Raw genomic sequence first — 18,156 nt, 5'->3', positions numbered from 1 at the left:
ATTCCTTCGATTAAGGACTACATTTTTTAATACAAAAACAAAATCTTTTTGACTTTTTGATTTCAGATGATTCTGTCAATTGCTATTATGTTCACCGCGGACCACTTTTTTTTCGAGGACCTTTGGGAGATTGGATATAGAGGCCAAAAAGAATAAAATTTTTACAAATTAAATATATTTTTTTAAACTTAAAAACATGTAAAACAATATAGAAAAACTGCCGGTTTAATAAATAAATATTCCTTTGAAAAAAAATACTGAAAAACTGCATTTTGTTTACAGCCTGACTGTATATAACCCCTTAAGACTTAATAAATTTTAATAATAATAAATAATAATAATAAATAAAAATAAAAATAGGTAAAATGTTATAGTATTTATGTTATTTATAATGAACTACTGATTACTCATATAAGAGTGTCCATTTTGCACTTATTGGCTGATCAGTATTCATAGTTACTCATAGTTCTCTCATTCTTTTGGATATTTGGTAGTTTTATTGGGTAAAAGGCAAAATTGGTTATATTAGATTAAAGTAAAAATTGGATATATTGAATTAAAGGAAAAATTAGTTATATTTAGTAAAAGGTAAAATTAGTTGTATTGAATTAAAGGAAAAATTGGTTAAATTTAATAAAAGGTAAAATTGGTTTTATTGAATTAAAGACAAAATTGGTTTTATTTAATAAAAGGCAAAATTGGTTATATTAGAGAGAGTGAGCTAAAGGGTTAAAGATATTTAGATTTTCATGAATCAAAAATCAAATCAAACGAAGTATACAATGGCCAACATAAAAGAGTATGTTATTTTAAGTCATAAATATTTAAAAATTATTAAAAATAGAAATAAGTTGTTAAATTACATGCATATGTACAAATTTAAAGATTTATTAAGAAAAGATTCCAATTCTTTTTTCAATATGCGAAGTGCTTTGTATGTACAAATGCTTGATTTTATTGTCCCAATTAGAGAAGGTAATAAACATATTCAAATACTTTTTAGCGGTAATAACAATTATGGTCACTGAATTTGTGTCTATTACGATAGAGTAAGGCTTTATATTTTTGATAGCCTTAAGGCGTACTTGCGTTTGAAAAAAAATTTTTTTCGATTTTTTTTTACATTTTTTTTAATCCTTATAATGTCAAAAATACGCGTGTAAAATATTATGAAGAAATTCGGATTTTTAAAAAAGTTATACACCAATATATACCTGCATGTACGCAAAAACTATAGCAAAACCGATGTGAACATAAACTTTAAACTCGTTTTTCTCACAATAGTGTTCTTAAAAACGGTACCCCCTGTAGCAAAAAATCTAAACGAGATTTTGAGGTTTTCTTTTTTGCATGTTGTTAAAAAACATATTCTTCAGTGGACTAATTATCAAAGTTTTGAAAATTAAATTTTTTCCATTTTTTTTAAATTTTTAATTAAAATGGCTGTGTAAAAAAATTGTAAAAAGGTGCCTATTTTTCGTCTTCGCAAACGCATGTACGCCTTAATGAGGGGTGTTTAAATGTGCATCAAATAAAATATTTAATTAGATTGTTCCCTTTTAAACCAACAGTAGTATTTGAAGCTGTAAATCAACAACCTTTTGGTAGTGTTGAGTGTGGAGTATATGCAATAGCATTTGCAACATCTATATTATTTAACGTAATGCCAAAACGTGTAAATTATGAAACTGATAATAACAAAATGAGAAACCATTTTAAGTCAATGTTTGAAAATAATCGCTTAAATCATTTTCCGACAGTAAGAACGTCTCACAATAGGAATTCGATAATAGAGAATGATTAGAACCGTCTTTTCATAAATTGTACTCAGGAACATAAAAATTATATTTTAAACTATTGTTCTGTTTTTAATACTTTTCCCAGTAATAATATTAACAGAGTTCTATTAACACAAGATTTAAAAATTAAACATTCTCTAAATGCCACTAGTGAAAACAAAATAATTCGTACAACTAATAATAATGTAAACAAAATTTCACCACATGAATATTTAAAAATGAAAAATTTTCTAAGTAAAGAAAATGATAAAAAGATAAATCGAGCAATTAAAGAGAAGGGAAGAAAAAGGAAGGCAAGGCGCGAAGTTACATATGAGCAGAAAATAATAAGACAGGAGAATGAGAGATTGAGAAAACGTAATCGTAATAAAACAGAAATAAAAAAGAAAGAGCGCAAAAAAAATTTGACATGCAAAAAAAGAAATTATCTATAAAAACTGAAAATGGAAAGAAAATACGCAAGGATAAAAATTTGGCATGTAGGAAAAGAAAAATATCAATGGAAACTCAAGATGAAAAGAAAGTGTGTCAAGAAAATAATTTGTCATGTAAGAAGGGAAAATTTTCTACGGCAACGAAAGATGAAAAGAATGTGTGAAGAATAGAATTTGACATGTAAAAACGATAATCGGAATAAAAAAAGTGCAGGAGTTGCAATAATGTCTTTTCAAGATTTCGATGAAAGTAAAGTTCCACAGAATTATTTAGGTTTAATAAAAGCAGAATGTAAGTTTTGTAATGCATTACATTTTTTGTGTGAAAGACCGTCACATAGATACATCACCGAGGAATGTCCCCGTGAAGAGGACATTATGATATCCCCTGAATGTCACAAAAATATTCCCGGTTGATATTAGCTTGACATTCAAGCAATATTCCGTGCTACTTGGGTGGTAGATCCAATATAAAAAATTTTTTTTTACATTTCTAATATTCAATTTTTTTGAAAAAAAATAAATAAAAAATATGGTTAATGCACACTAGCAACATAGTCAGCCGCTTGAGGACGACAAAGTTGCTAGTTTCTTATTAAACTGAATTCTTTTCCGCTACAGCTCTTACATGGACTTCGTCGGTTAGAAGAGTTCTATTTGGTTTTTCGTCCGCCTTTCGTGTTATACTTTTCTTTTAAGTTCTACACGGGGGTCCGACGCGCAGACGGGCTAAGTCGCGGCGTTCTTAAGGTCTCGCAACACTTTGCCAGGCTAGAGCCAGGAGAGGTGTTGCTCGGAAGTGTCAAGAAGTTGTACTGCAATTAATTAGATTTTGCGACTAGCCTCTAGTCCTTGCCTTCAGTGTCAAGGTTGTGAGAATTTCGATTACTTGTGTATAATCGTCGTAGTAGTAGCGGAGAGAGGGGAGAGGCTTATGATTAGCAATTTTGTCAAATGCGCAGGTTGAAATCAGTGGTTAAGGGCCCTTTGCATACGAAGCATGCTAAAGGGAATACTCAAATTATAATTTATAGATTAATATTGTAACGCGCCAAGCGCCGTAAACTGAGATCTGACACAACGCCCAATTTGGGTAATTAAGTTTAAATAGTCTGTGCAATATTGTGTTAGATATTTATTTTTATACTCAATTTTAAACGAATTTACAGCGGCTGGTGAATAGTGAGAAATCACCGTGTCTTTGGTTTTGTCGCTAAGCACCCTACGTGCGAGAAGTATCTGTGGCTCACCAATTTTCTATACACACAATTATTTCTTTTGGAATATATGACTTCGGTACCAAAGGTGGATTATCGTCGACATTTTTTCATTGATCACAGATTCTCGATCATTGGAATAAAAGGAGATTTCTACGGCCGACAAATCTTCCTAGTTTCTAGCGTCGAGATACACGTGGACCGGAAGTCTGCCATCAACTTCTGACTCTGACTTTGCTAAGGTTAAAATTGTAAAAAATTATCGACTAATTTGTGAGTGCTGCTTACTTTTAATTTGTATCGACTTTTCAACCATCCTTGACCACAAGTTTCTTTGTTTTTGTCTTTATATGATTTTTAAACGCAAATCTCAAATGAATCAATTTTATATTAATATAATCGACAAAATTTGGAGATACGATTATTTTATATTTTGTATGAGTTGAGAATGAATGTGTGAAGTGACCAGTAGTGTTCATTTTTTTCGTTAAATTTTGTGCCTGTCGAATTTATAAAGAAATATATTATAAAGGGAAATAAAATTGGAATTCTCAACTAATAAACTTAATAATTTGATCGATCTAAATTTGTTACAATTGGCCTTAATGACCTTGAACTAACATAACTTTACTTTTAGGATGCACCTACTTTATTAAAATCATAGTTACAGAATTCTAACAAGATTACATAAGTTAATACAATAAACTTAAATTAAGTAGAAATATTTATACTCCTAAGTTGAAGAAGTTTCGGATGCTGATAACGTCAGAGATGTAGCTGGAATGCCACACTGCTTTGTTGTCGACGTCCACTATTCCGCTCGATCCATTCTGGAGTACAGAGGAATAATGCGCATCTACAGATGTCCATTCTGAGAAAGACGCTCGAATTATTATTGAGTCAGCGTTACCGTCTGCAATTTCATGCGTCGTAGCGTTGACTGCTGATAACATCCACCAACTAGTACCAGTTGCGTTTTCCGTAATACGGCCTGTTCGGATGAAGTTTCTGCGTTTGCATGATTGAATGAGTTTTGCAAACTTTAAAACTGCTCCGGCTGGTAATGAGGGCAACGGGTCTGCTGCTGGGTCTCCACAATATTGTGGAACGTTTGTGATGGCTCCGGGATGCGTGATAACCACTTCTACACCGCTTAATATCCTTGATAAGCTGAGTGGTAATTCGGAGAAATATGGTACGAGTCTCCGGGTCGTTTGAATCCCGTCGTAGAAACGACAATGTACGTCGTCAAGACGTGCAGCGAGAAGATTACGACATATAGCTACGAAATCAGCTTGATTGATGATCCCAGTAGCATGGAAATGTCCATCGGGGTATAGCACTGAAGTCAATGAAATCCATATCGATCGGAAGTACGGTATCCATGTACTTGTCACAACGACATGCATCTGTGTTTCAGCGATTGAAACAGGCGTTGAGAATCTCGTAGAGAGCGTTCTCAAGCATAACGCATAGAGTCCGCTAGCGGCTGTTGGAGCTTGCATCGTGGTCGGCTTGTCCGACGTTGATCGCTCACGTGTCCGCGACTTCTTGTCGGCACTTTCGGTCAAGTCCTGAGGAGTGTCAATGGAAGGAGGATTGGCTGCGTTCTGATCCATCTTATCAATATATATGTGTACTATTCGTAAGTAGAGCTGGAGTTAAATCGGTCGTACGAATCTGTAACATCAAATTATTGGTAAGTGACTATGAAATAGTCGGATGTTATTTGAAATGTGTCGATTATATCGATTTTTATCTAATTTATTACTGTGAAAGCGAAACTCATAAAGTGCATCCCCACGACTGGCTTTATTTTCAAAAAATTTTTCTTTGTGTACATCGAGTCGATACCACGCGTCTTTCGAATTAAAAAATAATGGATCATTCACTTGTAAAAGTCTACACGGAATCTTTTTATCACGCGCCATGCGAAATGTAACAATAGAGTTTGGTAACTCCTCTCCCTTCATTCGAATGCGCTGATTTTCTACATCAATAATACATTTGAAGCGAGACAACCAATCAATTCCCACCAAAACGTCTGTGGCCAACCCTGGCACGACTAAAAATGGGGAAGTCAATTGGTGTTCTCCAATGTTCAAGGTCAACTGGACCTGCCGTTTAATTGACGTACTTTTGCTTCCGACAGCAACGCTCACAGTCAGATTGCTCACCGGTAATTCCGCGATTTTCTATTTATTTTTTAATTCATTATAAAATTTTTCCGACACTGCAGTAACTTTACTGCCACTGTCTACCAAAACCGCGACCTTATGACCCTCAATCACCGCTCGACAATCTTTGCCTCTATATCGCTTGCTACCGTTTCCTTTTCCGGTTCTATATCCCAGCAAAAGTCTTTGTTACGTTCCGAACTATGCGTGGTTTTTAAATAAAATTAATTTTATTTACTTGAAGGTAATAAGGCTGATTAATCAGGTTGGCAAAGCCTGATATTTATTTTTATGTAGGATCGTGGTCACTTGTCAAAACTACGGGTTTTGCGTTACAATAACAAGTCAAATATTCCCTTTTGTAACATTTATTGTTTAAATAATAATTATACAGTAATGATTATACAATAATTTAGCGATGAAGTTGGATAAATCGATGATTATAGCTTAGTCGTTATAAATTGGTTTTGATTTGATTTGAAATAGTTCGTTTTGTTGCACTTGTGTAACTTTAACGACTTTGATTGTTTTATAACTATTTAAAGAATTACAATATTCTTTATTGTTATTTCTCGTCACTCGCACCTTTGACAGGAATGAATTTTATTGCAGGTGTAAGAGAAGCAACATATACTAAATTGCCAAATTTAGAAAAAGAGATAATGCAAGATTTCTTTAGTATTTATAGTTATAAATACGACAGTTATTTCTATTAAATTATTGATTTTAAGTGTTAATTTGCTTCTCTTGCACCTATTGGCTATCAGGAAAGAACTATGTTCTAAGTGAAAAGTCAAATTAACTTGCACCTATTGGCTATCAGGAAAGAATACAATAATTATGGCGAAAATAAACTGAAGGGTCGCTCTATGATGTTAGAGATTGCACCGGAACTTTTGACAAGCTTTATGAAAAAAGCTCTCGTTTATATACTAGTCGATTATGCTGATTAGTGGGAAAAATGTCATATTATTGAGGAGGGGGTGATCTATAAATAGAATCACTTTCCTTATATGGTAATGATCTACATCGCATGTTTGACATTGAATCTTCTTCTTTCTGAATTCTCTCTTTTATATGCTGACAATGGGCTTTTGAAGATCATATTACACTTAGATCTTCACAATCTTCACATTCTTCACGCGTATAATCAAACAAGCTCGAACTTGCTTCACATTTTGCTTACATATATCTTATTATTAGCTATTTAACTTTCTGAACTTTTATGGTGAAAACGAATGTCGTATCTCTTTTAAGATCGATTTCGTTTCCACACTCTATCCTATCAATATATACATAAATAAATACATTAAAATAAGACATATAGTTTAAATATAGTAAAATTATAATAGAATTATATGAAATGTCTTATTTTAATGATAATTTTAAAGAAACTTAGGGAAAATTGTTACCGGGATGTAACAGTCTTCAACAAATTCAGACGTACTAGATTTCAAAATCGCGCGAATGTCGCCGGAAGAACCTCCTTTGTTTACCCCGCTATCACGCGTATTTTGTTTTCTATTATCATTATCATCATTGGGTTGCGCACGTGTTGGTTGGCCGGATTGACCTCACCCCTGTCGCTAATTTTTAAATCGATCTCCATCATGATTTCTCTGCTTAAATTGCGAATTACCAAGCAAATCATTTCTTTTATTAGGATTGTTATTATCCTTTTGATTTTCCGATCCCGGATGAGATTTTTCATAATTATTTGAATTGAAAAAATATCCACTTTCCTTCGGATTTGAAAGAGCCCCACATTCAACGTCCCTGCGAGTACATCTAACAGAGCCAAAGCTTGAAAAATTTTCGAAGTGTCATTATAGTCAATGGTAGCTAAGACCTCTCGCGCTCATTGCGGCAATTGTTTTACAATCAAATAATTAATTTCATATTTCGCGAGAGATGTTAAACAAAACTTTGCACCCCTTAATTGTTCCGTGTAATAACCCTGAAGTGACCTGTCACTATTTTGGAAACGTCGATTTTCCCAGTCAGATTTCGCGTTCATTCGCGCTTCATGGAATAAAATTCCTCTAAAAATTTTTCTTTAAAATGTTGAAAGCTAATAAAAGGGAATGCTCGGGCATCATGCCACATTTTCGCCTTCCCCATCAAAGCATCTTCAATAAGAATTAATTTTAAATTTTCCGAAACTTTTTTTCGCACAAAATATTTTTCCAAGTGTCGAATGAATTCAATCGTGTTCTTTCTCACACCATCAAACTTAGGTAAAGGAATTGTGACTTGCATTGATTCGACATAATTCACGAATCCGCGCATAAGATTGTCTTGACCACTCATCTGAGAGTCGACATTACCAGAACTTTCTCGTCTGTTATTTTCGAAATAATTATCGCGATTATTTCTATCGTCAAATCTACTGTTATTAATTCTCGAGTTCTGTATACTATCGTTTACAAATATATCGTCATGCCTCGTCTGGCCTCTCTCTCGATTAGTCATTCGCTTACCACTTTCCGAGTCTGCGAAATTATCAGTTTGCGCGTTGGCATCTTTCTTCGTCACACCTTCGCCCGTAGCCACTGTCCTACTCTGCACCTGTTTCTCTAAGGCGTCCTTCATGCGACGAATTTCCGCGCTCAAATGTTCGTTCTCTTTGTCAGATTGGGTTGTCGATTCTCTTTAACTTCGCCTTCAATTCAATCACCTCTCCTTGTACCAACAACAAAGCCTCGTCACTGTCATCGGTTTTATCCGTTACTTTGCGTAGAGCCATTTTTCATGAAAATAACGTATAGAATTAAAATTTTTTTTCTTTACAAATTACAAAAACATACAAATTTAATTGCAAAATATAAAAGCCACTACGTCAGGCGCCAATTGTAACAAATTTAGATCGATCAAATTATTGAGAATTCCAATTTTATTTCCCTTTATAATATATTTCTTTATAAATTCGTCAGGCACAAAATTTAACGAAAAAAATCAACGCTACTGGTCACTCCACACATTCATTCTCAACTCATACAAAATATAAAATAATCGTATCTCCAAATTTTGTCGATTATATTAATATAAAATTGATTCATTTGAGATTTGCGTTTAAAAATCATATAAAGACAAAAACAAAGAAACTTGTGGTCAAGGATGGTTGAAAAGTCGATACAAATTAAAAGTAAGCAGCACTCACAAATTAGTCGATAATTATTTACAATTTTAACCTTAGCAAAGTCAGAGTCAGAAGTTGATGGCAGACTTCCGGTCCACGTGTATCTCGACGCTAGAAACTAGGAAGATTTGTCGGCCGTAGAAATCTCCTTTTATTCCAATGATCGAGAATCTGTGATCAATGAAAAAATGTCGACGATAATCCACCTTTGGTACCGAAGTCATATATCCCAAAAGAAATAATTGTGTGTATAGAAAATTAGGAGCCACAGATACTGCTCTACAATATTAATCAATAAATTGTAATGTGAGTATTCCCTTTAGCATGTTTCGTATGCAAAGGGCCCTTGACCACTGATTTCAACCTGCGAATTTGACAAAATTGCTAATCATAAGCATCTCCCCTCTCTCCGCTACTACTACGACGATTATACACAAGTAATCGAAATTCTCACAATACACCCCTTTTTTATAAGTCGAGACACGGCGCATAAAAAATTTTTTACAATAATCGTCGAAATTCATTAATTAATTCAGACAACTTATGCTCAACATATAATCGAGTCCACCTTCGCAAGTACCATCAGTCAAGCTCGTCTTTGTAAACAATAGATTCAAGTTAAAAAGAAAAAAAATTACACGCTAAAGCGTAACACCGACCAACACCAAAACCTACTTATTCGTTTTCTTTAATATATTATTTACAATTTTTTTCAAAATTTAAAATCACATGCCTTACATTCATGCCCATTCAATAAAAAATGACAAATTTTTTTTGCGCGATTTTTTGCAATTTTTTTTTTACGCTAATAGCACATAACATACGTCACTATTTTTAATCTAAGCTAAAAAAATTATCTCTCCAGAAAGTTATGGCGATTTTCAATTTACCTCATATCATTCTTATTAGATTCAGTTGTAAATCTATCGACACCAAAACCAAATTTTTCGTTTTCTTTTATAAATTATTTACAGTTTTCCTTCAAAATTTAAAATCACATGCCTTACATACGTGTGCATTCAATAACAAATGATAAATTTCACAGCCACACAAAAAAAAAAGTACCCGGGCCGGGGAATGAGACCACCATTTCTTGATGTATTTTGATGCGCTGAACACGAATCTGAAGTCCGTTTAGCTCCATCACGTCAGGATTTTGACATAACCTCAAAAAACATAGCTGATTTTAAATGACAGGAGAAATTTTTTAAATAATGGCAGATTTGTTTGAATCTTGTTACTCGGGGGTTTTTGGGGTCGCTGATTACGAATTTAACGTCAGATTTAATAAATTCAAAATGGCGGATCCAATATGGCGGACGAATTTTTAAAAAGTAGTTGGATTTTTACGAAAATTGGTATCTAGGGGTTTTGGGAGTCGCTGATTACAAATTTATCGTCAGATTATTCAAATTCAAAATGGCGGATCCAATATGGCGGATGACTTTTTAAAAAATAGTTGAATTTTTATGTAACTTGGCCGATACTGGGGTTCCGAGTCCCTGCATCGTAATACGTTTCCTACGTGTGTCTGCCATGACGGCATCAAAGCCATTATCCAGGGACTTAGCCAGATAGCGGACAAACTCCGTTGTCCACCGTCACCGCGTGGAGGTACCCTGGATGCAGACACATGTAGAAACATAAAGATATTTGACCACCGTACTATATCTGCCATTTTACATTCGAATAATCTGACGTTAAATTCGTAATCAGCGACTCCAAAAAACCCCATGATACCAATTTTTGTAAAAATCCAACTACTTTTTAAAAATTTGTCCGCCATATTGGATCCGCCATTTTGAATTTGAATAATCTGACGATAAATTTGTAATCAGCGACTCCCAAAACCCCTAGATACCAATTTTCGTAAAAATCCAACTACTTTTTAAAAATTCGTCTGCCATATTGGATCCGCCATTTTGAATTTATTAAATCTGACGTTAAATTCGTAATCAGCGACCCCAAAAACCCCCGAGTAACAAGATTCAAACAAATCTGCCATTATTTAAAAAATTTCTCCTGTCATTTAAAATCAGCTATGTTTTTTGAGGTTATGTCAAAATCCTGACGTGATGGAGCTAAACGGACTTCAGATTCGTGTTCAGCGCATCAAAATACATCAAGAAATGATGGTCTCATTTCCCGGCCCGGGTACTTTTTTTTTTGTGTGGCTGTGTTTTTTTTTCGCGATTTTTTGCATTTTTTTATTGTTTTACGCTAATAGGACATAAAATACGTCACTATTTTTAATCTGAGCTAAAAAAATTTTTTTAACAGAAAGTCATGGCGATATTCAATTTTTCTCATATCATTCTAATTATATTAAGTTCTAATACGACCGACACCAAAACTAAATTTTCCGTTTTCTTTTATAAATTATTAAAGAACCGCTACAGGGTTCCGCTCTGAAGCGCTAAAATTCGACAACACAAATAATAATTATTAATGTTCTTCATTCTGACTCGAAGCAAATAAAATTTAATTTTAAAATCGCATCAAGATTAATGATAAATATGACGTAACGATAATTGCAGCCCATAATTGTTAAAAAAAATTATATATATGGGACGTTTCACGTCAACCGGCCCAGAGCTCCATCCAAAATTCTAATCAACGAAAATCAACTTATTACGGCTCAAAATAATCGTCAGCTCATACTGCTTCGAATAAAAAGTGGCGAATTAAAAAATTCAAAATGGCGTCCTTACTGTACTATGTTTTGCAAATTTTTTTACTAACTCAGCAAACAAATGTATTAATTACCTTGAGAAAATAATTTCAACTTGTTGGATAATGGGTCACTCTTATGTTTTTGGGGTCGCTGATTACGAATCTGAAGTCAGATTTTAAAAATTTTCAAAATTCAAGATGGCTGACCCAATATGGCGGCCATTTTTATTAAAAATTGATCAGATTCGCTTGAAACTTGCTACTCGGGGGTTTTTGGGGTCGCTGATTACGAATATAAAGTCAGATTTTAAAAATTCAAAATGGCGGATCCAATATGGAGACCAAAATTTTTCAAAATTATCAGATTTGCTTGAAACTTGTTACTCGGGGGGTTTTTGGGGTCGCTGATTACGAATCTAAAGTCAGATTTTAAAAATTTTCAAAATTCAAAATGGCGTATCCAATATGTCGACCAAATTTTTTTTAAATTAATCAGATTTACTTGAAACTTGTTACTCGGGGGTTTTTGGAGTCGCTCATTACGAATCTAAAGTCATATTTTAAAAATCAGGTCACAGATCACGATTCAGATGTAAAAGTTGTTAAAAATTCAAAATGGTTGAGCCAATATGGCGGATGAAATTGTAAAATTTGTTTGCATTTATAAACTTAAATGTAAATGTAATTCCTAAAAAATAAGAAGCGAACAATAAACGAGTCCGCTTAAATTGGACCTCTTAAGTAGGGCTCGAGTGTAGACTAGCTCAAAACCAAATAACAAGGTTTGAGCGAATCCATCCAATTTTTCTGATTTTTCTGTGACCTGATTTTTAAAAGTTAGACATAAGATTCGTAATCACCGACCTCAAAAATCCCCGAGTAACAAGTTTCAAGCAAATCTGATAATTTTTAAAAAAATTTTGGTCGCCATATTGGATCCACCATTTTGAATTTTGAACATTTTTAAAATATGACTTTAGATTCGAAATGAGCGACTCCAAAAACCCCCGAGTAACAAGTTTCAAGCAAATCTGATTAATTTAAAAAATTTTGGTCGACATATTGGATCCGCCATTTTGAATTTTAAAAATTTTTAAAATCTGACTTTAGATTCGTAATCAGCGACCCCAAAAACCCCCCGAGTAACAAGTTTCAAGCAAATCTGATAATTTTTGAAAAATTTTGGTCTCCATATTGGATCCGCCATTTTGAATTTTTAAAATCTGACTTTATATTCGTAATCAGCGACCCCAAAAACCCCCGAGTAGCAAGTTTCAAGCGAATCTGATCAATTTTTAATAAAAATGGCCGCCATATTGGGTCAGCCATCTTGAATTTTGAAAATTTTTAAAATCTGACTTCAGATTCGTAATCAGCGACCCCAAAAACATAAGAGTGACCCATTATCCAACAAGTTGAAATTATTTTCTCAAGGTAATTAATACATTTGTTTGCTGAGTTAGTAAAAAAATTTGCAAAACATAGTACAGTAAGGACGCCATTTTGAATTTTTTAATTCGCCACTTTTTATTCGAAGCAGTATGAGCTGACGATTATTTTGAGCCGTAATAAGTTGATTTTCGTTGATTAGAATTTTGGATGGAGCTCTGGGCCGGTTGACGTGAAACGTTATATATATATATATATATATATATCATTTTTTTAACAATTATTATTAATTAATTATATATATATATATAATATATATATAATATATAATATATATTATATGTATACGGCGCGCCTTTCTAGTTTTGTCTGTAACTTCGAAAATATTTCTCGAATCTTAATAAAAAATTATTTCACAACAGACAAATATATATACTTTAAGAAAATGCAGCAAAAAAAATCGATTTTTTTGAAAATCGTGACTGTATACACTACCGTCCGAAATTGTGCGAACTCTGCTTTTTCAACAACTATAAAACTGTTTAAATCTTCAAAAATATTAAAACTGAAATTTTATCCTCTTTATTTTATTAAAGCTAATAAAATTCTGAAAGAAATGACACCTTGACAAAGAGAATATGTTAATTTTTCAATTAGATATCTAAGAAAACCCAATTTTCAATGTTTTTACTATTTTTTTTATTTCTCTGTCAAAAATTAATATTTTTAAACGTTCTTAGGCTCATTGAAATCGTATTTTGTTATGCAATTCAAATTATATAAAACAATTCATGTACACATTCTTCCCTAGCGTATGCAAACCGTGAAAGTTGGCTCATAAAATGTCAAAAAATTGTGATTAATGTTTATATGACAAAAATTGATCAGTAAAATGTATAAATTTCAAACTTACTTACATAAATCAGAGAAGTTTAGAATGATATATTTACTTGATTTTTAAACATTATATTTTATTGTAGAATTAAATTTCAATTTTTTGACATTTTATGAGCCAACTTTCACGGTTTGCATACGCTAGGGAAGAATGTGTAGATGAATTGTTTTATATAATTTGAATTGCATAACAAAATACGATTTCAATGAGCCTAAGAACGTTTAAAAATATTAATTTTTTCAAGAGAAATAAAAAAAATAGTAAAAACATTGAAAATTGGGTTTTTCTTAGATATCTAATTGAAAAATTAACATATTCTTTTTGTCAAGGTGTCATTTCTTTCAGAATTTTATTAGCTTTAATAAAATAAAGATGAAAAAATTTTAGTTTTAATATTTTTGAAGATTTGAACAGGGGTGCGTTCACGTAACTCTCACACTCACTCTCACCCTCATTCTCACCCTCACTCTCACTCTCACTCAAAAATTTTTCTCTCTCACTCTCACTCTCACCCTCACTCTCACTCTCACTCAAAAATTTTTCACTCTCACTCTCACTCAAAAATTTTTCTCTCTCACTCTCACCCTCACTCTCACTCAAAAATTTTTCTCTCTCAGTCTCACCCTCACTCTCACTCTCAATCAAAAATTTTTCTCTCTCACCCTCACCCTCACTCCCACTCTCACTCAAAAATTTTTCTCTCTCACTCTCACTCTCACTCAAAAATTTTTCTCTCTCACTCTCACCCTCACTCTCATTCTCACTCAAAAATTTTTCTTTCTCACTCTCACTCAAAAATTTTCCTCTCTCATTCTCACTCTCACTTAAAAATTTTTCTCTCACTCTCACTCTCACTCAAAAATTTTTAACTCTCAATCTTACTCTCACTCTCGCTCAAAAATTTTTCTCTCTCACTCTCACTCAAAAATTTATCACTATCATTCTTACTCTCATTCAAAAATTCTTCACTATCATTCTCACTCTTACTAAAAAAGTTTTCTCTTTCACTCTCACTCATAAATTTTTCACTATCATTCTCACTCTCATTTAAAAAATTTTCTCTTTCGCACTCACTCTCACTCCAAAATTTTTCTCTCTCACTCTCACTCAAAATTTTTTCTCTCTCACTCTCACTCAAATTTTTTCTCTCTCACACTCACCCTCACTCTCACTCAAAAATTTTTCTCTCTCACTCTTACCCTCATTTAAAAATTTTTCTTTCTCACTCTCACTCAAAAATTTTCCTCTCTCATTCTCATTCTCACAAAAATTTTTCTCTCTCTCTCACTCTCACTCAAAAATTTATCACTATCATTCTTACTCTCATTCAAAAATTTTTCACTATCATTCTCACTCTTACTAAAAAAGTTTTCTCTTTCACTCTCACTCATAAATTTTTCACTATCATTCTCACTCTCATTTAAAAAATTTTCTCTTTCGCACTCACTCTCACTCCAAAATTTTTCTCTCTCACTCTCACTCAAAATTTTTTCTCTCTCACTCTCACTCAAATTTTTTCTCTCTCACACTCACCCTCACTCTCACTCAAAAATTTTTCTCTCTCACTCTTACCCTCATTTAAAAATTTTTCTTTCTCACTCTCACTCAAAAATTTTCCTCTCTCATTCTCATTCTCACAAAAATTTTTCTCTCTCTCTCACTCTCACTCAAAAATTTATCACTATCATTCTTACTCTCATTCAAAAATTTTTCACTATCATTCTCACTCTTACTAAAAAAATTTTCTCTTTCACTCTCACTCATAAATTTTTCACTATCATTCTCACTCTCATTCAAAAATTTTTCTTTCTCGCACTCACTCTCACTCAAAAATTTTTCACTATCATTTTTGCGTGGCCGATTACGAAACTGACATCAAATTTGTAATCAGTAACCTCAGAAATACCCGAGTCATAAGTGTCAATCAAATCTGTTAAATTGTTATAAAATTGGTTTGTATAATTTTAGAATCCGCCATTTGAAATTGTTAAATTCATTTTCGTAATCAGCGACTCCATAAATCTCTAAGTAAAAAGTTTCGTGACAAATCTGACAATTTTTAATTTTTGCATAAGCTATATTAGACCTGCCATTTTGTGTTTCGAAAAACCGTCCTCGAATTTGTGATCATAACCCCAAAAACCCACGAGTAATAAATTTTAAGCGAATTAAGTAAAATCTTATAAATTATCCGCCAATTTCAATTTTAAAAAATTAACCACGGATTCGTAATCAGCAGCCTCAAAAACTCCCAAGTAAAAAGTTTTTAAGCGAATTCCATTAATTTTAAAAAAATCGTTCAACATATTGGATCGGACATATTGAATTTTAAAAAACTATTTTTTATTCATAATCAGCGGCCCCAAAAACACTCGAGTAAAAAATTTTCAGCAAAGCTGATAAAATTGTATTTAAAATCGACCAACATAATGGATTCGCTATTTTGAATTTTGAAAAATTAATTACGGTTTCGTAATCAGAGACCCCAAAAACCCCCGAGTAAACAGTTTCAAGTGAATTAAATGAATTTTAAAAATCGTTGGCCATATTGGATCTGCCATTTTGAATTTTTGAATTTTAACTTCATATTTGTAATAAGCGACCCCACAAAGCTTTGAATATTAAGTGTTTGAACAATTGAACTTAAAATTTTAATAGAAGCACCATATTGACCGTGTATAGTTGTAATTCCAAAATCGCCACGTGGCAAAGGAAACTACAAATAAGCTACAATTTCCCGTATTAAATGATTTTTTAATTCGAATTGCTGTTGCTCTAGAAGCTCAAAATAATTTACTCCGTTCATCTTAAATTTATTTAATTCTTTAATTTATCTTTACTTTATTTATATTTATCTTTTGTTCTATGAATAGTTTTATTACAAATTTCTTGTATTTTAAATTTTAATAAAAATGTTTATAAATTATGACATTTCTATTATTTGAAATTTAATTTTTGACATCTGTCAATAGAAATTTTTTTAAAAAGTATAAGCTTCAGTAATCACAAGTTTATTATAAATTTATTTAATATTATTTAAGTATTTTTTTATTTAATTTTTTATTGTATTATTAAAATTAATATTATTATTAATTACGATTAATATTAAAATTAATCATTCGTCACATAACTGCGAATCAATTCAATTTTATTTGAATTAAAAATTGTTATTTTTTAATGGCGTTAAATTCTATTGTTTATATGAGTATATACTGTTACATTATACGAAGACAAAGAAAGGTATGTATATTCATATTAAATAGTAAAATTGAAAGAGAGTATCAGAGAGTGTTAAAACTTTAGTAAAAGGGAAAGTAAGAGTGTAAGATTAAGTAAGAAAAATTTTTTTTTAAATAAAATTGAAAGCGTAAGTGATAAAGTGAGTGTGAAAACAAAAAAATTTCAATTTGAAAGTGCGAGAAAAAATTATAGTGAATGTTGGAGTAAAGGTGAAAATTTTTGTTCGAAAGTGAAAATGAAATTATGAGTGGGAGTCCGAGTGAAATTTTTCTGAATTGAAATGAAAGGGAATTTTTTAGTTTAGCTGAAAATTGTAAGTGAAAGGGAACAATTTTTGAGTGAGAATGAGAGTGAGAGTGAGGGTGAGAAAGAAAAATTTTTGAGTGAGAGTGAGAGTGAGAGTGAGGGTGAGAGTGAGAGTGAGGGTGAGAGAGAAAAATTTTTGAGTGAGAGTGAGAGTGAGAGTGAGAGTGAGGGTGAGAGTGAGGGTGAGAGTTACGTGAACGCACCCCAGTTTTATAGTTGTTGAAAAAGCAGAGTTCGCACAATTTCGGACGGTAGTGTATAACCCCTTAATAATTGGATAACAATAATTATTATAAATTGAATTTTACTAGCAAAATGTTATGTATACTTTGAGGTTAAATTTATTTTATAAGGGAATAATTTATTAGCGCCAGAATATTTTATATAAAAAAATATACAAAAGTTAATTATTTATTTAATTTAAATATTTACCAGACTAGTTCAGACAAATGTTAGGAAAACTTCCTGGCAACCCGCGGAGAGGGGGAGGTAAGGAGAAAAACACATTAATTAATTCACTGAATTTATTTTAATATTAATATTTATTAAAGTTCAATTTAATTTTGATTATTAATTTATTACATTTTTTTTAAATGACATAGAACAAGTTTAATTAATGTATTCGGCCTATGGCCGAACTTACAAGGATTATTCCGCTTGCCATGCGGTGAGCAAACATCACTTTAATTAATTTCAAAACTATTTTCTTTTTTATTTTATGCCAATCTGGCGAGAAATGGAATTTATTTATCACTGGGACTCACCGTTTATTCGACGCCGTCCCCGCATTGCCCCTCGTCCAGACAAGGTTAATCAAATTGTTTTATTTTTATTTTTACACTTTTAAAATCTTTGGCGTGTTGCCTGAATCACCATCAAAACGAGAA

General features: G+C 32.2%; 1 protein-coding gene across 1 annotated transcript in view; it reads right to left on the bottom strand.

Moving 5' to 3' along the window:
* Window positions 1-4,175: 4,175 nt before the first annotated feature.
* The window catches only part of LOC127283899 (uncharacterized), a 67,719-nt gene continuing 53,738 nt past the window's right edge, over window positions 4,176-18,156 (bottom strand). The window contains exon 3 of the mRNA XM_051309015.1: window positions 4,176-5,130. Within this exon, the coding sequence (XP_051164972.1) occupies window positions 4,176-5,069 (894 nt within the window). The 5' untranslated portion in view covers window positions 5,070-5,130. The remainder of the gene's footprint in view (window positions 5,131-18,156) is intronic.

The sequence above is a fragment of the Leptopilina boulardi genome, unplaced genomic scaffold, assembly GCF_019393585.1.
Source record: "Leptopilina boulardi isolate dan_hultmark-lab unplaced genomic scaffold, ZJU_Lbou_2.1 LbouV2_315, whole genome shotgun sequence".
Lineage (NCBI taxonomy): Eukaryota > Metazoa > Arthropoda > Insecta > Hymenoptera > Figitidae > Leptopilina > Leptopilina boulardi.
The sequence above is the reverse complement of the archived record's forward strand: the minus strand, read 5'-3'. Positions and strand labels throughout refer to the sequence as shown.